The 23,470-nt window shown below is 51.9% G+C and overlaps 1 protein-coding gene across 9 annotated transcripts in view; it reads right to left on the reverse strand.

Annotated features, from left to right (window-relative positions):
- DCDC2C (doublecortin domain containing 2C) overlaps positions 1-23,470 on the reverse strand; it is a 112,495-nt gene that overhangs the window by 26,131 nt on the left and 62,894 nt on the right. For 6 of the 9 annotated variants that reach the window (XM_047845228.1, XM_047845224.1, XM_047845226.1 and 3 more), the window contains 2 exons: positions 18,943-19,006; positions 2,401-2,876 (listed from right to left, as the gene is read on the reverse strand). In XM_047845228.1, coding sequence (XP_047701184.1) covers positions 2,560-2,876; positions 18,943-19,006 — 381 coding nt within the window. In that variant the 3' untranslated portion in view covers positions 2,401-2,559. Of the gene's footprint in view, positions 1-2,400; positions 2,877-18,942; positions 19,007-23,470 lie in introns of those variants that run through there. The other 3 variants (XM_047845231.1, XM_047845230.1, XR_007149333.1) reach the window with 2 other exon arrangements.

The raw sequence follows: 23,470 nt of genomic DNA on the forward strand, positions 1-23,470 counted from the left end.
TGAACAAAAAGGGGGAAGAAAGAGACAAACCAAGACACAGACTCTGAACTCTAGAGAACACACCCATGGTCACCGGTGGGGCAGGGGGTTGGGGAAACAAGTGATGGAGATGAAGAGAACGCATCTCAGGATGAGCACTGAGTAAGGTACGGAAGTGTTGAATCACTATATCGTACCCCTGAAACTAATACAGCACTATATGTTGACTGCACTGGAATTAAAATTAAAAATAAAATAAATAAAATACTATAAAATAAAATAACCCTTCATCCATCATCTCCCATTCCAACCTCGGCCCCACGTCTTCACATGTACTAAGACACCATGGTATTGTTTGGGTCTGCATTCTCGTTTGATTTTAATACTGAATAACTCTCCGAAGGACCTCCCCCAGGAGGTCCAAAATATGAACATCATTGGATGAAGCAGTACCCACGTATCCACGAAAATAAAACGAATCCATATTACACCAGGATAGTACTAGGTATTTCAGAGAGCCTCATTTCATGTGCTTCACACACTTACTCAATAAGGCTGAGTACTACAGTGGATTTAGAACTAATTTTTTGGGGGGAAGAAAGGAAAGAAACACGTGACTCTGAGCCCTGCCCCTGCCACCGAAAGGTACAGTCACACGGGAGTCTGGCAGCCTCCGACCCCCATGGTGACCCACGACGTCTGCTGTGCCCTCCACCACCTCTGGGGGTGCCCACAGCTCCAACATTCTCAGTTCACCGAAAACAGCTCATGCTTGGAAATGACACGTAAATGTTCAAGAGCATACGGTCAACGCAGGTGGCACCTAGACCAGACCGGCGGTTCTCAACCACTGCAGCCTCTTCACGCGACGACATACACCAGGACAGCGCACAGAGACCCCAGGCAAAAAGGAGCAGAGGATGCTGTTGTAACGTTCTTTCTCAAGCACCAAAACGGGGACGACGCATGGAACGACATCAACACCCACGGGCTCTGCACCAGAAACTTGTTAGCCAAAAAAAGCTAAAGATGAGACGGAGATGGTTTCCATTTGACCCCAATTCCCTCCTTAAGGAGTCGTAAATGCTACAGTCAAGTCCAACAACAAACCAAAAAATCCATAATGATGGCGACACAACGGCTTTCCTTTCTCCTTCCACACGCCAGCACTCTGTGACTAACCAGCCGTGCAGCACAGGTTTGATTTCTACCTGGACCCTGACAGTCCGAAAATCCTTGCTTCCATGTTGGTTCTGGCAGGTAAGAAGCTCAAATACAATAAGGATCTTAGCAGAGAACCTGAGCGGAATGATCTGCTTGTCTTCTCTCACTTAATAACAAACAGAGGGGCGCCTGGATGGCTCGGTCGGTTGAGCATCCGACTTCGGCTCGGGTCATGATCTCACAGTTCGTGGGTTCGAGCCCCGCATCGGGCTCTGTGCTGACGGCTCAGAGCCTGGAGCTGTTTCCGATTCTGTGTCTCCCTCTCTCTCTGCCCCTCCCCCACTCGCACTCTGTCTCCCTCTGTCTTTAAGGAAATAAAATAACAAACAGAAAAACAACCAAAATGAAATAACAGTAATAACATATTTTAGTGTGTCCAGCATTGTTCTAAGTACTTTAGAATAAGTATTATTGCTTTAGGGGCACCTGGGTGGCTCAGTCAATTGGGCATCTAACTCTTGATTTTGGCTCAGGTCATGATCTCACAGTTCATGGGATGGAGCCCCACATCAGGCTCCGAGCTAATAGCGTGGAGCCTGCTTGGGCTTCTCTCTCTCCCCTTCTCCCTGCCCCTCCCCTGCTTGCGTGCACTCTCTCCCCCTCTCTGCCCCTATCCCCCCAAAATAAATAAACCTTAAAAATAAGTGTTATTGCTTTAAAATATCCCAAAAACTTATGAATTCGGTATTATAATTAGCCTCAATTTATGGAGGAGTAAACTGAGGCACAGACATAGTTCACACACTTAATGAGTGGAGAGGCCAAACTTGTATCATCTGACTTGAGAACCCATTCTCTTAATCACCAAAAATGTACCATTCCATGGGTTCCACTATCAATTTCTGACATATAAAGCATTTGTGTGTGTGTGATGTATATGTTTGTGCGGGTATATATATGTACAATTATTATACGATACCCTAATTCACTGTTAAACAGAAAAAATTAACCATAGATAACTGTGTAAATAAATATGTGCCATTTTCAGGGCAACTGAGTCACCTGGAACACTACATATGGACTGATGCTCTAAGAAATGAAGGTGTGAGCCAGGTGGTGATACACATTACATCTCACTAATCACTTCCCTCCCCTCCCAGTTTTACTAAAATTCAGGGAACAGGGGAAGGAACTCCAGATGAATTTAGTCTTAATCGTGTTTTTAAACTTTGACCACCAAAATATGAAATGCCCAATTTTAATATTGTACTAGCATACCTCTTTAGCATACCGTGAAATAAATGTCTAATTTGCTTTTCATTTGCCGTGCGATCCTTTCTAGCTTCTGACTGTTATTCTTTACAACATGGCTGATATGTTGTTTTCATGGTATTTGTTCAGTTTTTCTTCCGTGCGTCATCTCTTTCTGCCCCAACGATGGCTCTTCAGGTACGATGGTTCTCGTGTGTCAGGTATCTGTTCTTGGGATGATTGTGTCAAGGAGGACTGTTCAGATGGTTCTCGTTTGTCGGGTATCTGTTCTTGGGATGGCTGCCCCCAGGATGGCTGTTTGAGCAATTCTTGTTCTTCAGGCTTTTCTTCTGATCGTCCTGATGATGATTCTTCTCGTGATTGCTGTCCCATTGGTGGTTGTCTTCGGTCTTCTATTTTCACTGGGGTTTCTAGTAGTACAGGTGTGTTTTTTCCCTCTAGAAGGTCATATGGTTCTTTTTCTTCAGTAAACAAAAATAAAACAAAATCACCAATAAACGTAGTAGCCATCTAAATCAAGTGACATAAATCATAAAATAATAAACATAGCTACTATATCATCAATTTCATATCGATAGTGATAATATTAATAAAAATAATTCTCACATGGGCTGTTACACTTCCAAGGTGCTTTACGAACATTATCACTTTTATTCTCACTTGGAAATAGAATCTTAAATAGGCATAAAATAGGTAGGATGTACTAGTATCGGAGAAGGTCAAGAGAAGCCAGTATAAACGATGTGCTAATATTAATTAAATAGATGTAATCCACTAGTTGTTTGAAAATTGATAAACCATAGGAAAGACTCTTGTGTTTTCACTAACATAAAAAAAGGCACTTTTAGTAAAATCAAAAAGGACGAATCAGAGCGCAGGAGAATCCAAAACCACTGTCTTTCTCCAGAAGAGGCACCAACACATGAAAACAACCTATGGAAGCAGAAAGATTATGAGGTACTTGGGAATCTGTCACTTGCCAAACCACATTCGTCGGTGACGGTACCATCTGTTCCTACGGCGGAACGTGCCATTGGACACAGGGAATCAACGCTGCTCCTGGACACTGCAAACACCGCTGCTGTACCCGCGGAATGGCGTCTTCAGTGAGAGGCCTCACGGAACCTCCGAGAAGGCAGGTGTGTCAGCGGACGTGCTTACCTGTTGCCTTCCCCCAAAACCTGTTCTTTCTCTCCTTCATGGAAGCAAGACCCAGGCCCCAGCCCAGAACCTCCAACTTCACCCTTGCCCCTCATATCCAACCTGTGGCCAAGTTTGGTCAATATGGTCAAATTCACAAATCTTCCTGCAAAGTCCCTTCCCTGCGGCCCAGTCCCGTCCGGGCCCCCGTCACCTTCCGGGACGCTGTCCCTTCCCTGCGGCCCAGTCCCGTCCAGGCCCCCGTCACCTTCCGGGACGCTGTCCCTTCCCTGCGGCCTAGTCCCGTCTGGGCCCCCGTCACCTCCCGGGACGCTGTCCCTTCTCTGCGGCCCAGTGCCGTCCGGGCCCCCGTCACCTCCCGGGATGCTGTCCCTTCCCTGCGGCCTAGTCCCGTCTGGGCCCCCGTCACCTCCCGGGACGCTGTCCCTTCTCTGCAGCCCAGTTCCGTCCAGGCCTCCGTCACCTCCCGGGACGCTGTCCCTTCTCTGCAGCCCAGTGCCGTCCGGGCCCCCGTCACCTCCCGGGATGCTGTCCCTTCCCTGCGGCCTAGTCCCGTCTGGGCCCCCGTCACCTCCCGGGACGCTGTCCCTTCTCTGCAGCCCAGTTCCGTCCAGGCCTCCGTCACCTCCCGGGACGCTGTCCCTTCTCTGCAGCCCAGTTCCGTCCAGGCCTCCGTCACCTCCCGGGACGCTGTCCCTTCTCTGCGGCCCAGTGCCGTCCAGGCCTCCGTCACCTCCCGGGACGCTGTCCCTTCCCTGCGGCCCAGTCCCGTCCAGGCCTCCGTCACCTCCCGGGACGCTGTCCCTTCCCTGCGGCCCAGTGCCGTCCAGGCCTCCGTCACCTCCCGGGATGCTGTCCCTTCTCTGCGGCCCAGTGCCGTCCAGGCCTCCGTCACCTCCCGGGACGCTGTCCCTTCCCTGCGGCCCAGTCCCGTCCAGGCCTCCGTCACCTCCCGGGACGCTGTCCCTTCCCTGCGGCCCAGTGCCGTCCAGGCCTCCGTCACCTCCCGGGACGCTGTCCCTTCCCTGCGGCCCAGTCCCGTCCAGGCCTCCGTCACCTCCCGGGACGCTGTCCCTTCCCTGCGGCCCAGTCCCGTCCAGGCCTCCGTCACCTCCCGGGACGCTGTCCCTTCCCTGCGGCCCAGTGCCGTCCAGGCCTCCGTCACCTCCCGGGACGCTGTCCCTTCCCTGCGGCCCAGTCCCGTCCAGGCCTCCGTCACCTCCCGGGACGCTGTCCCTTCCCTGCGGCCCAGTGCCGTCCAGGCCTCCGTCACCTCCCGGGACGCTGTCCCTTCCCTGCGGCCCAGTGCCGTCCAGGCCTCCGTCACCTCCCGGGACGCTGTCCCTTCCCTGCGGCCCAGTGCCGTCCAGGCCTCCGTCACCTCCCGGGACGCTGTCCCTTCTCTGCGGCCCAGTGCCGTCCAGGCCTCCGTCACCTCCCGGGACGCTGTCCCTTCCCTGCGGCCCAGTCCCGTCCAGGCCTCCGTCACCTCCCGGGACGCTGTCCCTTCCCTGCGGCCCAGTGCCGTCCAGGCCTCCGTCACCTCCCGGGACGCTGTCCCTTCCCTGCGGCCCAGTCCCGTCCAGGCCTCCGTCACCTCCCGGGACGCTGTCCCTTCCCTGCGGCCCAGTCCCGTCCAGGCCTCCGTCACCTCCCGGGACGCTGTCCCTTCCCTGCGGCCCAGTGCCGTCCAGGCCTCCGTCACCTCCCGGGACGCTGTCCCTTCCCTGCGGCCCAGTCCCGTCCAGGCCTCCGTCACCTCCCGGGACGCTGTCCCTTCCCTGCGGCCCAGTGCCGTCCAGGCCTCCGTCACCTCCCGGGACGCTGTCCCTTCCCTGCGGCCCAGTGCCGTCCAGGCCTCCGTCACCTCCCGGGACGCTGTCCCTTCCCTGCGGCCCAGTGCCGTCCAGGCCTCCGTCACCTCCCGGGACGCTGTCCCTTCCCTGCGGCCCAGTGCCGTCCAGGCCTCCGTCACCTCCCGGGACGCTGTCCCTTCTCTGCGGCCCAGTGCCGTCCAGGCCTCCGTCACCTCCCGGGACGCTGTCCCTTCTCTGCGGCCCAGTGCCGTCCAGGCCTCCGTCACCTCCCGGGACGCTGTCCCTTCTCTGCGGCCCAGTGCCGTCCAGGCCTCCGTCACCTCCCGGGACGCTGTCCCTTCTCTGCGGCCCAGTGCCGTCCAGGCCTCCGTCACCTCCCGGGACGCTGTCCCTTCCCTGCGGCCCAGTGCCGTCCAGGCCTCCGTCACCTCCCGGGACGCTGTCCCTTCCCTGCGGCCCAGTGCCGTCCAGGCCTCCGTCACCTCCCGGGACGCTGTCCCTTCCCTGCGGCCCAGTGCCGTCCAGGCCTCCGTCACCTCCCGGGACGCTGTCCCTTCCCTGCGGCCCAGTGCCGTCCAGGCCTCCGTCACCTCCCGGGACGCTGTCCCTTCCCTGCGGCCCAGTGCCGTCCAGGCCTCCGTCACCTCCCGGGACGCTGTCCCTTCCCTGCGGCCCAGTGCCGTCCAGGCCTCCGTCACCTCCCGGGACGCTGTCCCTTCCCTGCGGCCCAGTGCCGTCCAGGCCTCCGTCACCTCCCGGGACGCTGTCCCTTCCCTGCGGCCCAGTGCCGTCCAGGCCTCCGTCACCTCCCGGGACGCTGTCCCTTCCCTGCGGCCCAGTGCCGTCCAGGCCTCCGTCACCTCCCGGGACGCTGTCCCTTCCCTGCGGCCCAGTGCCGTCCAGGCCTCCGTCACCTCCCGGGACGCTGTCCCTTCCCTGCGGCCCAGTGCCGTCCAGGCCTCCGTCACCTCCCGGGACGCTGTCCCTTCTCTGCGGCCCAGTGCCGTCCAGGCCTCCGTCACCTCCCGGGACGCTGTCCCTTCCCTGCGGCCCAGTGCCGTCCAGGCCTCCGTCACCTCCCGGGACGCTGTCCCTTCCCTGCGGCCCAGTGCCGTCCCGGCCTCCACCACAGAATATTGTGAATGAAGGTAACACTGTCACCTTGCCCTTCTCCCCTGATGTCCACATCATTATCTTAAACATCAATGCGATGATGTCACCCACCTGCTCTGACACATGAAGCCTCAGACCCTCAGAATGACACATCAGGCTGTGGCGGTGATGCCAGGGGCTACCAGGCCGGCTCCCCTCCCCCATCCCTGGGGCAGAGCCACCAAAGACCCTTCCAGACCGCAGCCTCCACGGGGTGGGGCCAGAGGCCCATTCTGACCAAAGGGCCGTGAGACGAGATGCCCGCCGCTCTGGGCTGAGGAGGCGACGGCCTGAGGCAGCCTCCTCCCCGCGCAAAGTCCACCGTCACCTGTGGGAGACGGTGACGCGCCCAAACCGAGGCCCCCGCGTCACCGCTGGGGGGAGACACCCAGGGGAGCCTCCAGGCCTCGCTACACTTCGCGCGAGCCAGAGAGAATCTCTGTGCAAAGTCCCCGACACTCCGCCCTCGCGAGTCCCAGCCTACCCGGTAGGACCTAAAACCGACCTGAGATGCACACGCGCCTCCCGCCCCCACCGGTGCCGCGCATGCGCCTGTGTGGACTGCAGACGCCTGCACTTGCCGCGTGCGGCCACCGCTGCGCCCGTGGCACCTGCGGGCCCTTCTCCGCGGCGCCCGCTTGGCGGCTCCCCACGGACCGTCCACACCCCACCCGAGCCGCCCTCTCCTTCACGGCACCACCTGGAAGTCCCTGCAGCCCCTCCCCGGCCCAGACAGGCCCGTGTTCTCCTTCAGGGACCTTCCACGGCACCCACACAACCTCCGCTTATGCATCCGCCCCCATCCCCGGTATCAGTGAGCTTCTCGGGCACAGCAAGTCCGAGCCTCACTCGCATGCACCCTCGGCGCCCAGCAGGTACCCAGCGCAGAACCGGCAGCTCCTCTGGGAGCCCTGCCCCGCATCTCCCACCCCCACCCCCCCCCCCCACCCCCGACTTCAACAATAATATTGGACGAGTCGCCTTCCCCTTTCTGGGTTTCAGTTCTTCCCTTCTTGAAAAATTGGGGTAAAAGTATGAATCTTAAAAATGTAGGATTAAGGAGACCAGTGAATGGAAGCAGACAGGGAGCTGTTAAAATTGACGGATACGTGAAACGATACTCACCGTGATCACATGCACGTTTAAACAGCAAAGGCGGGGTGGGGGACTAACATGCAGGCGACTGTGTGTCGAAGGAAAGGCAGAGGCGGCGAGGGCTGGCGCCGGGCGGCCGCGCTTTGCAAACCCCGGGAGCCATGCAGGCTCAGAAGCTCGGCGTCCTCCCGCGGGCGCGCTCCTGCGGGTGGGTGCGATCCCCGCTCACAGTCCGCCGCCCCCCCTGGCCGCCAAGAGGCTGCCTCCCCCTCTTTGTCCTCCCGCACCCAGCTCAACCCCACAGGCCGAAGGTACTCAGAAAATGTTTGATAAATGAAAGAGGGCAATAAAGAATGAATGGACCAGCCATCCCCTCGCCCTGCACACAAGGCAATCCTAAAAGCAGAGAAAATTAGAACGTGCAAGGTTAAAAATAGAACGAAGATATCAAAGCATGTTTACGGGTAATGTATTACCATAAAATGTAATATAAAATTACATTAAATATTAATACAACATAAAATACTATATGCATTATGTTAGTATATAATAAAACGTTATTTCAAAACGCCCTGAGCTCTCCTTGCCTCTCAAATGCAATCGCCGGTGGGATATTGCTAGTGTCACACACGCGTGCTGTATTTTCCTTCAGGACTGAACCCCTGATCCAAGAGACCTCTAATAACGGCTACAAATGGGTCACTTAGGGGCACGTGTTCACTTATTGGTCTGAAGTCTCCTGTCTGAAACCCGTACTTCGTGTTACAAGTTTCAGGAGCTTTATTTTTTCTCTTCCCTACTTTTTTTTTTTTTTTTTTTACCAACTATCACGAGGGTACGCAGTGAAATATTAAAGCAATTCCACGAACGGTGAGCCGACAGACAGCGCCACCCTATGGTGACATCCAAACCTCCACTTGTCAAGTCACCTCGAAACCGTGCCATATAAAATGCAGCTTAGAGGGGTCCCTGCTTAGTCAGGAAAGAGTAAATCGTTTGTTCAAAGTCACATAATCCAAGCGGAAGGCAGCCTGTAAACAGATGGCCGTGGATGGCCAGGTCAGGCTGGGGCAACGCATAAAGTGACCTGCTTCGGACATTTTCAAAAGGGGAAACTCACAAATGGACAAAGTGAGCCCAGAGCAGCCATCCGCACAGGTCATTCACACCCCGTAAGCGATCATCGATAATTCACTCTCTTACCAGGAAACGGAACCACTTTTTTCTTCTCACTGAGGGTCTTGAGAGGTGATAAAAAGAGAGAAACATCCAGATATTAATCAACGGACCAACGGGTTTACATATTATGAGATTTAGATGTAAGAGCTAAAAAGAATTGCTGGAATATTCCCATGGTGACTGGCTTTGAGAGAATTTAGAGCCAATTTCAGTAAAAGGATAATCGCGCGTTATTACGCAGGAAGTCATGCCAACATTACGTAAACTGTAGTTTCTGAGATTACAGGGCAACTGGCAAAATTGTGATCTTAGTTTTCTTCCTCTGAGGAAAAAAGGCCTTTGGGGCGCCTGGGTGGCGCAGTCGGTTAAGCGTCCGACTTCAGCCCGGTCACGATCTCGCGGTCCCGGAGTTCGAGCCCCGCGTCAGGCTCTGGGCTGATGGCTCGGAGCCTGGAGCCTGCTTCCGATTCTGTGTCTCCCTCTCTCTTTGCCCCTCCCCCATTCATGCTCTGTCTCTCTCTGTCCCAAAAATAAATAAAAAAAAAAAAAGAAAGAAAGAGAAAAGGCCTTTGGTGACGGCGTTCTTTTCTCTTCAACTGTTTCCTCATGCGGTTTCATCGAGGGCAGTCAGGGGCATAGGTGGTGTTTCCCTGGCTCCACACAAGATTTAGGAGGTAACAGAGTCTCTCCGGTTACACCAGTAAACCGTAAAATGCAGGCGTTGGGTGTACCCTCCGAACAACCAGAAAACGTAAACCAGCTCGGCTTACACAGCAGCTGTTTTTCAAAAACCCCAAGAGTAAATAGCAATAAAAATAGAACACTCGGTCTAAAATGAAAAACACTAAAAGCAGACACGTATGACTTATGTCAACGCTTGCAAGGTATAACATGCTAATCCACGCAGTACGTGAATAAAGGCAATCCAGCTTCTGCAGATTTGCCCCATTCAACATCTTATCTGGAAATTTTGCGTTGGCTTCAGGGATTTGGAGATTTATGCAGTCTCTGCCGATTCACGCACATAGCATGAAAATATCTGTTCCATTACAGATGCGTGCTTCTAAGTGTATCTCTGTGTCAAGGTTTCCACTGGCGTGAGTAACACAGAAATACCTTTGCTAATAAGCGCTTCAGTCAACTTGAACTCCGGGGCCAAACAGCTAGACTGAAGGCCTGACATTTTGGCGAGCAGGATGAAAACGATATACAAGAGCGGCTGGGGTTGCTGACAGCCGCTGGAGGAAGAAATCCGAGAAGCTGCTACAAGATTTGATTGGGGGGATTAAACTGCCAACAGCAGCAGCTGGGGAGTCTGAAAATCGGGGCAGAGGAGAGTGAACGAGAACCGGGAGTTTCAGGAGAAGGCTGGTTGCGACGACATCGCAGGCGGTCAGAGACCACCAGGAACCAGACGCACCACGACAGCCGGATGAGTTCACAGAGACCCCCGCCTTCGTCCACAAAGGATGCCATCACTCGTCTGCTTTACTGCATAATGTGACTTGAGTGTGCCGTGCGTAGAGTCGTCAGCGCTTGCCTTGAAGACTCCTGTTCGTTTGCACTTACTTTTGTGACTGCCGGAATACACGGCAGCTGCTGGTTATGAATTAAGATGTCAGGCTCAAATTGGTGAAAATAAATCTAGTGTGTGGGTTTAAGGTATAATTCACTCGCGATAAGTTAGAAGCCCAGAGTTAGGTAGCATTTAACTTTCATATTCTGTAACGATTACCTAGCCGTCTGATTTCTCTGTGGGCTGGAATGTTTTCGAATAAAGTAGCAAAGGCATTTTCCAAGTCCTTAGAGGGAATTACAAGTTAAATCAAAAAATAGTTTGAATTCACGGCGTCTCCGATAGTGGCTTGAAGGATGCGTCTCGCCCTGGCGACCCGGAATAACAAACAGGTTAACCTAATGAGCCTGCCTGCAGCCAATATAGACATTTTTACTCTTAAAATAGTTTTAATTTTCGGTATTCAAATGTGCTTATGATAGAAAATTGGGAAAGCAGAGCAAAGCCCCCCAAAATGGAAATAAATTGAAGTCACAGACCCGCCACTCACTGTTAGAAGTTATAATCCACGCCAAGGGTGGCAATGGGGAATAAGAAATTGTCTGATTTTGTAGCCTTGGGATAAACTTCCAGAGGCGGATTTTGCTGGCTCAGAGGTGCGGAAGCTTCAAAGTGCCCCGCAGAAGAGATTACCCAAGTCATACCCTCCTGAGGACACAGTCTCCCCTGCAGTGTCCCCAGGTGGTGGCGGCTGTCTCTCCCGCATGCTTGGAGGAGGGGACAGGTCCTCCTCGCTGCTCACTGCCATTTCTAGACCTTCAGCCCTTCCTCCTCCCTCTTCATAGCCCATGTCATCAGACTCTTCCTCCCACCTATGTTCCTTGGAGTGGCCATGGCGCTCCCTTCCTGACCCCCCGGCCCTCAGCCCCTCTCTCCCCCTAACAGAGCCCCCGTCACTGTCCTTGGGGATCTCAGCGGCCACTCGAGACACACCTTCCAGGGTTGGCCTCTCAGCTCTGTAGCCCCATCCCATCCAGCAACCCTGTTTTCTATCCTTCTCCTGAGACCACGCCTTGGGCCTCGTCTTTCCCACACAGGGTAACGACCCGTGTCAACTTCACTCTCCAATCCTGACCGAGCTCCAATCCTCTCTTCACCCAGCTTCACCTGGTGTTAACATCTTACACAACCACGGTTCGTTTATAAAAACTAAAATCAACAGTAAGACAACGCTGCTTCACTGCAGCCTTGATTTGGAATTCACCAGTGTTTCCATTCATATCCCTTTGCTGTCCCGGGATCCAGTTCTCAATAGCACCTTGCAGTCAGTCCCCGCGTCTCCTAGTCTCCTCCAAACTGTCACAGCTTCTCGGTCCTTCCTTATTTTCCATGACCGTGACACTTTTCTTGAAGAGTACCGGTTGGGTATTCTGTAGAATGTCCCTCGGTTTGGTGTAGCTGATGTTTTATCAGGAATAGACTGGAGTCATGGCTTTGGAGGAATACTACTTACTATTCTACTAGAGAGAAGCAAAGCCCTTCTCACCGCCTCATACCAAGACATCTACTACATTATTTATCACTGGTGGTATTCACCTTGACCCCTCAGGCCGGTGCTGCCGGCCAGATGTCTCCCCTCTAAAATTTTCCCATGTTTTCTTTCAAAGATTGAAAACCAAGGACTTTGTCCTTACCTTTTATTTCACAGCTAAAAAAGAAGACCCGGGTGGTGACGGGAGTGGAACCTCCTCAGAAGAGAAATTGCAGGGCAAACGGGGAGACTGGATCTTTCGGGTCCCTTCCTAGACTAAATTCCAACCATGTTGTAAGCTAATTATTCTTTTCTTCCTACCGATGAACACGTGTCAGCATCTCGTTTGAAAGAAACCACGACACATATGCCACAGGCCTTATTCCTGTGAAATTTGCCAAGAAATTCAAGCAAAGTATACGGTGCAGGCAGGGGAGATGCGTTCCTGGACCGCGCAGGGATATTAAGGGTTTCATCCCGAGCATCCGATTGGTGCACAGAGACCGGAAGATGCCACCCGGAGGACCAGTCGAAATCAGGTGTGCGGAGATGGCTGGCAACCAGGTCAAGATCCCGATGACGCTGAGCCACAGCAGGAAGGGGCCCCTCGGCCAGGCCGGGAGACGCAGGTGCCTCTACACAACACATGCATACAGAGCTGCAGAGCTCGGGGAAGCTCCCAGGGATGAGAGCGCACGATGAAGAATTGCCCTACGTCTGTTTACAGTTTAGAGTTTTCGATACACCTTTACGTCACTTTTCTCATTGAACATCACAACGGGGCCGCGTGCCCTCGATTCCGTAGATGAGCAAAATAACGTTCAAAGACTCTGAGTTACTTGCTCGGATGCCGTGGGTACCAGGGGCAGGGCGGGCGCCCGACCCCAGCGCGCTCCGTCCGGCACGCCTCCCCCTGCGCCCATGGCCGACGAAGCGATTAAGGTTCAGCTGAATGCTCACTTCCTCTGGTTAACACTTTGCTTCTCCTTATCAATTCCCAAATATTTTAAAAATAATTTTTAGGTCATTACATATTAATGTTCTCTTATCAGTTTCAATCTATGCCATGACCGCTTCTCCAAGACCATCTTGGAGAAGTGATGTCAACCAACAGAAGGAAGGACACCCTGTGTTCGTGGCCCTCAGGAAGACAGGGAAATGGCCCCTCTCCCTGCACCCCTGTGTATAAGGCACAGTCTCCCATCGCTAATGGAGAAAGGTGCCATACAAATTCAACTTGTTTTATGAACACCAAGACATCTTTATGAACTTGGAAGATCATTTAATCAGCTAAGGTTACGTATCCTACAAGACCGGAGAGGGGCTTCCTATTCGGGCATGCCTCGTGTCACTGTTGCAACTTTCCTTTATTGCACTTTGCAGACACTGGGGTGTTGTTTGTTTGTTTGCAAATTGAGGGTTTGTGGCTACTCTGAGTCAAGCATGTCTGGTGACATCACTGTTCCAACAGCACTGGCTCACTCCGTGTCTCCGCGTCACATCTGGGTAATTCTTTCAATATTTCAGACTTTTTCATTATTGTTATATGTGTGATGGTGATCTGTGGTTATGACTCACTGAAAGCTCAGAGGATAGCATTTTTAGCAATAAAGTATTTCTTGAAGTATCTACACTGGTTTTTTTTTAGACATAATGCCACGGCACGCTTAACAGGCCCCAGTGTGGTATAGACGTAACTTTTACACACAGTAGGAAACCAAAACCTTCATCTGACTTGCTGTATTGCAGAATTCACTTTAGGGGAGTATTTGCTTTATTGCAGTGGTCTGGACCCAAACCACAGTATCTCCTAAGAATGACTGTCGACCAAATACCAGACGGGAATCGAGTTCTGCTAGCCCAAGAAGGAGGGGTCTTAGATTCTCAGAATCAACTTAGGTTTAGCGGTAAGGAAAGCATTTAAGGAGAAAAAAGTATAGTGAACACTTTTCTCTAGGATTACTTGGACCTAGTCCTGTCTGAAGGCAAAGACTGGGTTCAAAGCTCAAGCAACCCCCAGTGAATGAACGTCAGTCCTGCTGCACAGCCCAAGGGACCACTGAGCTCTCGTCCCCCATGGCAGCTGTCCCCACGGCCACCCTCCCGGGCCCTCCAGGCAGCCTCAGCACAGGCAGCACCATGGAGGGATGGGGCGGCTTCTCTGCACACGCTCATCAGCCGAGAAGAGCCATCAGAAGGAGCCGAACCACACTCCGATTTCACAGTTCAGCCCGACTCAAACCCAACCGAAAGGGAGCACCTCCTCTTAACCAATTCCACCCGCCTCTTTCTGGGGCCCCTGGGGCCAATCTGAGTTGACACAGCAGGTCCGGAGTTACCTCTGGATGCCTGGTGCTCAGTCCCCTGTGCACCACGTTGTGGAACTAAGCGTCATTTCATACTTGCGTAAAAGATCACAGGACATCACTTAATGAATGTGCCAATAAATGAAACCTCTCAAGCAACAACACTCATAACGTACAGAATGGAAAGCCATGGCACTCGTGGAGTTGCTGCCTACCAAACATCTCAGACCACACAGAAGCACGTAGGCGTGCCGACGGGTAAACGGGGAAGCACAAATCAGGGGCCAAACACCAAGCCAACCACTTGCTTCTTTCTCAGTCTTCCTTCTCCTTGGTCAAATAAGATGTGTGTTCAGTGGAACCATTTTCTGCTTGGTTAGCATCCTCCCCTACAGACCAGGGCTGGCCTCACAGGCCTACGCGGCCTTACCGTCAGAGCCCCGTCACTTCCTTCCCACCCCCTTCCCAAGAGTCAGCTCGTTCTAAGATGGCTTCCAAGCACAGAGGAAGCTGGGCACCACTGAACTTCACACTATGGGGTAGATAACTGGCAACAGCTCCTGGAGCAGAGGGCTTCTCCTCCGGCCACCCACAGGAAGAGAGAAAAGCAGGGAAGGACCCTCTGAGGGGTGGGGAGATGGGAAGGGCTGTGAGGGCTGCGTGGAGTCACTCTGATCAAAGTCATAAAACAGCAGCCTTGTTCAGGCAAGTCAGTCCCCTAGCTTTACCCAAAGATAGTGAAATGAAACTTTAAAAATAAGTCATCGTGATTAATTTTTCCAGGGCAGGGTAGGGTACCATCACAAGTCAAAGGAGGCTGTGAAATTAGACCACGTTTAAGAAAAGCTCAGAAAGTCACAGTGTACTTCTGAACCAAAAATGTGTCGATCCAAAAGGCAAGCCCGGGGTACGTGCTCTCTGCGGTTTGGGAGGCCCTTCCTGCCTGCTGGTCCCACCGTCCCCACCAACCGCTAGTGGCTCTTTGAATGACAATCCATAAGTTACGATTGTATCTTAAATGATTCCTAAGTTTCCAGACTGACTAAAATCCTAGGAAGAAAAAAAAAAAGACACGCAAGGAAGCCTCCGGAGAGCGTGAGAGTCTGGCCTGGCCACGCGTCGCCCGGTGGCTGCCGAACTTCGGCACACGGGGGAGCGCCAGGCGAGGGGCCCCGTCTCACGGAGGCTGCGAGAGCAGGTGTCTGAGCCAGGCACCCGGGCGCTGAGCGGAGCTGTGCTCATTCCCTGACTGCCCCTGGAGCTGTGAACACTTTGAAGCAAAGTAACAAGGCTGAAAAACCACAGTGGAAAGACACCGGTCTTTTTTTCCGGATTCTTTTGTTCCTTCACTTTGAATATCCCTCTACTTCCCAATTCTCAAAACAAGCAAAGATAACAGCAACAGAACACAGCCCAAAATGACTCCCAGTGAGATAAAACAAATGAGATTATTATCACCTTGAATTAAACTCAGGGACTTCAGACGGCCTCACTCCCCCAGAAAAACGAAACGTGCAAACTCTGACAAAATGCAGCCAGGCACTGCGCTGTTCTGGGAGCAAGGGTTACAACCGGCCAGAAGTCCAAGGCTTCGTGCACCTGCTTCCACGGGAGTTGATAGGACGGACGGCCACTAACAGCCACAAGCACTCGGTGGGAAAGGTGACATTTCTTCAGTGAGGTATGAAATGGGCTCATTCCCTTCTCCCAAATAAGTCACAATTTCTGGTGGCCTCAGATTGGCTGATTAACTCCAACAGCCCTGTGTAACGCACTCGGGTGAAAAACCGCCCAGAGACCTTGAAGCTGTTGTTGAACCACACATCTATTGAGTGGAGCCCAAAGGTCACCTGGTCACTTGGAGCAAACTGGAGGGGTCATAAAATCACTCAAAGCCACCTCATCAGGTGACCCGGGGCTGGCGTCAGGGGTAAACCCACCGCAGACCAGAGCCAGTCCCCTGGGGGAGCTGGCCCACCCAGCACGGTGCCTCATCGGCTCTGGGTGGGGGCGGGGTAGAGGGAGGAGAAAAGGATTTGCTTGAATTTCTGCTGTTTCTTCTGTCACCTGTGTCACCGAGGACAAGACAGGTAGTCATTCTGTTCTCTGTGAAGTGAGGATTATCACCTGGCAAGGGGGTTGAAATGAAAATAAAAAGGAAAAGGGAATGTCTATGAAGGTATTTTGGAATCTGTGCATAATTTTAAAGCGCCGTTAAAGCAGATGGTTCAATATACATTTCATACACTTAAGGCTCAATAAACGCCTGCAGCACTTAATAGGGTTTTTTTTTAAAGTACTCAAGACCTTGACCGCAGGGGAAGGGCACAGGAGGGGCTGGCAGCGGGAGACAGGTTAGGTGTTGCTCGCTGAGACTTCTCCCTGTCATGAACTGTCACCTGAAGAGCATCCTTCAAATAAACAGCAAATAACAAGGGTGCCTGGGCGGCTCAGGCGGTTAAGTGTCCGATTTCGGTCCGATTTCGATCTCACGATTCATGGGTTCAAGCCCGGCGTTGGACTCCGTGCTGACAGCTCAGAGCCTGGAGCCTGCTTCAGATTCTGTGTCTCCCTCTCTCTCTGCTCCCCCACTCATCCTCTGTCTCCCTCCCTCTCTCTCTCTCTCTTAAAAATAAACATTAAAAAAAAAATTTAACTCAAATAGCAAAAAGAGACACAGTGGCTCAGACCCATATTCCACACCCGAAGGAACGCTTGGGCCCGACTTACGAGTGGCACCCGGGGGTTCCCTTCTGGTCACCAGGTGGCGATCTGGGGCCCTCGTGGATGCCACACCTTCCAGTTTTAGCATCTGGGAGATAACCATTTTCTCTTCCAAACAAAACAAAACAAAATTCCCCGATTATCTGGTTGGCATTTAGCATACTCAATATGATTTTTTTCTTAAGGTATCAAAAACCATAGAAAATCAAACGGTAGCCATTCCTGAACATTCAGTGGAGTTTGTTTTCCCGACATCCAACAGAAATTGTTGAGAGATTTCAATCAATCGTGGAAATACAATTATAATGAAAATGTATTAATCTTTATTTTTTAGGTTTATTTGTTTATTTTGAGAGAGAGGGCACACGCACAAGCAGGGGAGCGGCAGAGAGAGAGGGAGAGAGAGAATCCAAATCAGGCTCCACACTGTCAGCACGGAGCCCCACATGGGGCTGGAACCCACGAACCGTGAGATCATGATCTGAGCCGAAATCAAGAGTCAGTTGCCTAACTGGCTGAGCCCCCCAGGCGGCCCTATAATGAAAATTTTAAATTGAACCCCCAAACAGAATAAGGCAGAATGGGTTCCAAGCCAGCCTGTGTCCCTCACTGATTTTGCTCCCAGCCTACACACAGGAAGTCGTACAGAAAGTCAGCCGACACGAAGAACCTCACTACCGTCATGCAGCCTGAAAACCACCGACGCTCCTATGGTCCAGCCTTCCTGGTCCCCAGGCACCGCCCCCTCTGTTCCGTAGTGGCTCCACCGAACACGAGCCCGGTGCTCTCCACCCCCACACCTTGAACCTTCAAGGCTCTCGTGAGAGCTAGTTTATGTTAAAAATGAGTAATGCTAAGAAAAGTCAGCCAGTGAGATGGGATGGTGACAGCCGGCCCACCGGACCAGGGAGTTTGGGCTCCCCTACTCCCTACGAGCCAGCAGAGCTCCCTCCGGCCTCCCCTGCAGTCGACGCCCCTCTGTCTACCTGCAGGGGGAGCGATGCTTGGGTCCTTCCACGTGGGTCCACGGAAGGAACGGGGGAAACGGACAGTGCTAGGTAATCCCTACTGCGAGGTACCCTCAGAAGGCGTTCCTGTCTCAGGAACTGGAATCGCCACACTTTAAAGGAACAAACGGCTGCAGGTGGTTTGTTTTGGGGGCTAAATTACACCCAGAGAGCACAGTAGTTACTGATAAGGATCCGAGGCACGATTCGTGGCTGTGGAATGAACTGCCCACAGATCCGAGACCTTCAGACCCCAGAAGGCACACCGTCGGAGTCCTGCTACATCACAATTCAGAAACAGGAAATGACACGTGACCTTTTGGAAAGGACTCCTACCCACTCTATGCCTCGGTTTCCTCATCTGGAAAATACCCAGTTTACATGACGAAAAGACAAGTAGTTAATACGTCCATAGGATTTTTACACTTTGCAAAGCATTTCCCAAGCATTATGTCATTTCATACAGTAATATATCATTTCCCACTCTTCATGGCTAGCATGTTACATCAGGAAGTCATATACATCAAACTACTTTTAAAAACACAAATCTATGGGCGCCTGGGTGGCGCAGTCGGTTAAGCGTCCGACTTCAGCCAGGTCACGATCTCGCGGTCCGTGAGTTCGAGCCCCGCGTCAGGCTCTGGGCTGATGGCTCGGAGCCTGGAGCCTGTTTCTGATTCTGTGTCTCCCTCTCTCTCTGCCCCTCCCCCGTTCATGCTCTGTCTCTCTCTGTCCCAAAAATAAATAAAAACGTTGAAATAAAAACACAAATCTAAAAAATAATGATTATAAATAAACAGCTATGAAAAAAATTAGGAAACAATTTAAAATTTGGTGATGTTATTGGGTTTGGGGGGGGGCAGAAGGAAATGGTGGGCAAGAAGTAAGACCTATCGAATATCTTCTGCATATTTTAAGTATATTTCAAGAGAAAAACTTGACTAGCCGTTTACAACAGGACCATACAAGTACCCGCACCCATGGCCGAATTACTACAGAATACACACATTTCTATTTCTTCCACATCTACATGACATACCTTTTTCCTTTGTGCTGTGTCTTAAGGAAAACCTTTTCTTAAAAGACATTCGTGAATTGTCTTCCTGAAATAGAAACCATCAGTGTTAGCAGCTGAAACTTTTCTCTCTGAGCTATAAACAGAGGTCCTCAGGAGCAGAACACTCAGCTACAACCAAACCCTGGGAACTGAAGTTTGCAACAAAGGTTAGTCCCCTGGAGATATCAGTGCACTCGACAATGATTTGCCAAAACATGGCAGCCCGTGCTGGAAGGCCAGCTACGTTTCCACGAAATGGCAGGTGCCCCTTTACTCTGGCCTTGCCTACAAGTCCAGACGGAGACAAATGAAGCCCACGGATCACCACGGATGAGAAAATCTCCCCTCGTCTGGCCTCAGGACCCAGCCCCAGTCTGTTGGATTCTTCACTCAACGGTAGTTCAGGGATCAAGCTGGAGACTGGGACCCACAGACCCAGCTCATACACTGATTCCCGTGGGTCACTCTAAGGTTTTCACCACCAATCACGTCCTCCCCAACACGTCCCATATCAAAAATGAGCCAGCTTTTCTCTGGAATGTGAAGAACTGGAAAGAGAGTCTCTCCTCTCCCAACAACAAGACAAAGTGAGATAATGTATGAAATTACAATTTTCTAGAAGTCATCAGAGAGTTGGGATCACGGGGAAACCAACTAGCCCAGAACTGAAGGACAGACAGACTCTGCCAAGGAGACACAGGGCCTGAGTGCTGGCTTCCCTGGGGCAGAGTGTGGGAGGAAGGCAGGGGTAAGAAGGGTTCAGGCTTGGATCAGAGTGGGTGCGGCAGGCCTGAGGGCACACAGCCAAGGCTCCCTGGACACATGACTGGTTCCACAGCAAGGTCAGGGAAAACAAGAGGGGCCTGGAGGCCCTCGCAGTAACAGAAAAAAAGGAAGCTCTTAAACAGAACACGTCAAAGCAACGTGTCAAAAGGACCGGGAGCCGGGCTGAAGGAATTACAGTCCAAAACAGGAACAATGAAAACAACAAATAATGCCACACTGGATTACAGCCCAAGGCAGAAAATAAATAGACAGGAATCCATCACAATACGAATAAATGCTTGAATAAATAAATAACCAAATCGGAGATAAGAAGCAAATTTTCCTTGCGGGAGAACTCCAAAGAACAGATTCATAGACTAAGCTTTGCCTCCTGGAGGTGGTGGTGAATTCACTTTACTTCCTTTGGAGGTGAGACTTAGCGATTCACTTCCAACACCACAGAGTAGGAAAGGGATAAATGGTAAGTTGACAGAGGAGAATCTGACAAACACTATGTCACTAAGGAATGAAGGTTGCCATTATCGGGGACATCACATGAATGTCCCCAATATGATACCAGGAGGCCACTTCACCTCTATGGCATTCTTTCTAAAAACCCAGCCTGATCATGAGAAGGCACCACCGGGGGACACATTATGGGGCCTGCCTTAGCCTGATATCAAACCAAACAAAGCCTTCTCGAGAAAACTGCAGACTAATAACCTTCTCGAAAACAGACACAAGGACCCTTCACAAATATGACACAATCCAATACATAAAGAAAGAAATGTATCAGGAACAAGTGGGACGCCAAAATGGCACAGCTGCTTAGGGAACCTGTGTCGGTCTTTATTTAGCAAAGTTAAATACGCTTTTACCCCAAGACCGGCAATCTCCCTCCTGGGTATTTACCCAGTCTGTGCGTCAACGTCCAGAGCAGCTCTTTTTAAAACTGCAAAAATCCGGGAACAACCCAACGTCCTCGATCTGGTGAACGGACAAACGCACAACGGTGCATCTGTAGAATGGAATACCGCTCAGTGAAAAGGGACCACTGGTTGGTACCTGCAAGACAGATGAGCCCCGCAGAGGCCGCTTTCAGGCAGCAGACTTGAGCCGTGGAGACCTGAGTAAGGTAGAGGGGCCCGCGGTGATGGCCAGGCTGGAAGCCAACATGCTCAGTAGGCCACCCAGTTCGAAACAGCCATACGTCCCAGCTGACCGATGGGCTACATACAACCAGGCCCGGGTACCAGAAAAGGAGAATTCCATACGTCCCCAAGCCTCCTCACGTTCCCCCCTTCACCAGAAACCCCCTCCCGACCACCGCCTCCTGGCAGACAGCCTCCCTTTGCAGTCCCGATGCTGCTCCCTGATAGCACGTTTCAACAAACTTCTATCTCCCTTGTTCTGCCTCAGGTGAGGCCCCTCACGGCCCAGACCGCCGGCCACCGCCCGATCGGTTCACCCCACAAACCCCACACACATCACTGTAAGTGGAAAACACACTCCCAAGAGAACAAACCGCACACTTCTGTTCTGTGACTCTGTGCAAAAGGCAGGACCTCAGGACAGAAAACCACGGGTGGTGGCCAAGTCATGTGGGAGGGGAGAAAGGACAGGTGGTCGACTACAAGGGACCGAGGGACAAGCGGGAGTGGGGGTGCTGATGTCCCCCATACTGGACTACGTTGCCAGTTACATGACTGCGTGTGTCCCCAACTCCTAGAACACCCCACTGGAAAGGCGAGGGTCACTGTACGTAAATTACACCTCAGTCTCTACAAAGGAGAGAAAATGGGCCCAACAAAGGAAGAACGGTATGACGTGGAGACTCGGGTGATTCTTCCCGCCGATTGGAATCATAAAACCAAAGAAATCACTACGGTCATTAAAAGCAGCTCTGAGTCCTTGGAAGCACCAGGGCAGGACAGACGGAAGACGACTCTCTGTCCACGGGGTGGGGGGGTGGCGGTCCCCTGCGTCTGCTGCTTCTGGCTGCAGAAAATCACAGCTTTTCTGCCCGGGTTGGCAGAAGTTGGCCACTCGGAGCAGCCGAACACCTGGAAATTTAAGGACGCAATTCTGGAAGCGGGGAAGTTGAGGAAGGATGGAGATCCTTCGTCTGGGTGGGAAGCCTGCCGCGCTCTCTTGCTCGCCGCTAACTGTGTCCATTTGTCAAAACCCCCGGATCCCCGTGGGTGTAAACTATACCTCAACAACACCGCTAAAACCAGATTCACTCTCGGAGGAAATGAACCTCAGGACAATACCTCTGGTGCTGGTGAGCCGAGCCTGCGAGAAGGGGTCTGCACGGCCACCTTTACAACGGCAGAAGGAGCAGAGGACACAGGAATCCGGGGGCTCAGAGCACGCCCTCCGTGACCTGAGATCTAGAACGCCCAAAACAGCGCTTGACGTCATATGACGTCACAAGGCCACGTGTGCAAGTTCACGTGCTCTGCCCGCGGGAAAGTGTGTCCCCCCTGGGAGTCCACTGGTGCAATTCCAGCAAGTTTCCCTCTGCCTCTTGCCCACGAGCTGGTCGGGAGCGAGCAAGCAGACAGCAACAGGAGGAACTTCTATTCCCACAGAGAGAGAAGGCAGGGAAAACCATACAAAGTTCACAGGAGACCCCAGAAAGCACAGCGGGAGCCGCTTTGCGAACAGACAGAAGCCTGGGAGCTCGGTCCTCTCTGGAAACACCAAACGACACAGCAAAGGGATCTGCCGTGTGCAAAATGATGGCTGGTTCATCGGGAGGCAGGATTTTCAAAATGAAGAAATTGTGGCTTAACTACAGAGGCATCGCATAGATGGAAAATCGCTTTTGCAAAACTCAGCATGGCTTAAAAATGAGAGATAAGTGAGATATTTCTAGATTTGCATTTGATCACTGTTCTCACTAAAACTGTTCAGTGCAGCCCGCAGCATCACTGAAAGTGTGTGGTAAGCAATTCGTAAGTCTCTAAGATTCAACACAAACACTTATTTGCAAAAACCTAGTCACTTCCTTTAAAAATACCATAAATACATAAAATACAGAAACACATAAAACATTTCACAGAAGCACGGGGCTAGAAACACAAACCCAAAAGGACGCATTCACTCTTCGCCACTCATCAGGGTCGCTAGGAGCACACGCGTCACACCGCTCCACAGCCCCTGTGTTACTCTGACCCGGTGCGTGCCTTTTCTGGATTAACCCACCTATAACTTCCACTCTCTTCTGCCCAAAATACCTTCTGGAGACTAAGCAGAAAGAATAAAGGATACATCGCTTATCATCAGCTCTGCCTGTGACTTTGTGGGGTTGGAGTAGGGACATCTCACGTAGGCGAGGTGACTTGCCTTGATTGTCATCCATAGTATTGACAAGGAAAAAAATGTTAACTCGACACATGTCAGTGATTGCTTTGATCCCCACTTCAGTTCCTATTTCCAAGTTTTTAATAACAATCCAGTCTTCTTCAAATAGACCCAGAAAGAAAACACGAATAATTCAATAAAATTCCCTAAGAGACCAGAAGTGGGGGTAAAAGGTAACACCATGAAAATCTCACCAGAAAGGGCTCTTCAGCTGGAATTTCAGCCCAGGTAGAAAAGCACTCTGAAATTAGGCTGTTGTTTAAATATCCGTCGTTAACAATGAATCGCCCTCGCACATCGTGTGCGTTCCTCCTCTTCTCTGGGATGAAGGAAAGGAGAGTTTTTAAACCAAATACTTACATTTGATACCAAAATT

This window comes from Prionailurus viverrinus, unplaced genomic scaffold (genome assembly GCF_022837055.1).
Source record: "Prionailurus viverrinus isolate Anna unplaced genomic scaffold, UM_Priviv_1.0 scaffold_33, whole genome shotgun sequence".
Classification (NCBI taxonomy): domain Eukaryota; kingdom Metazoa; phylum Chordata; class Mammalia; order Carnivora; family Felidae; genus Prionailurus; species Prionailurus viverrinus.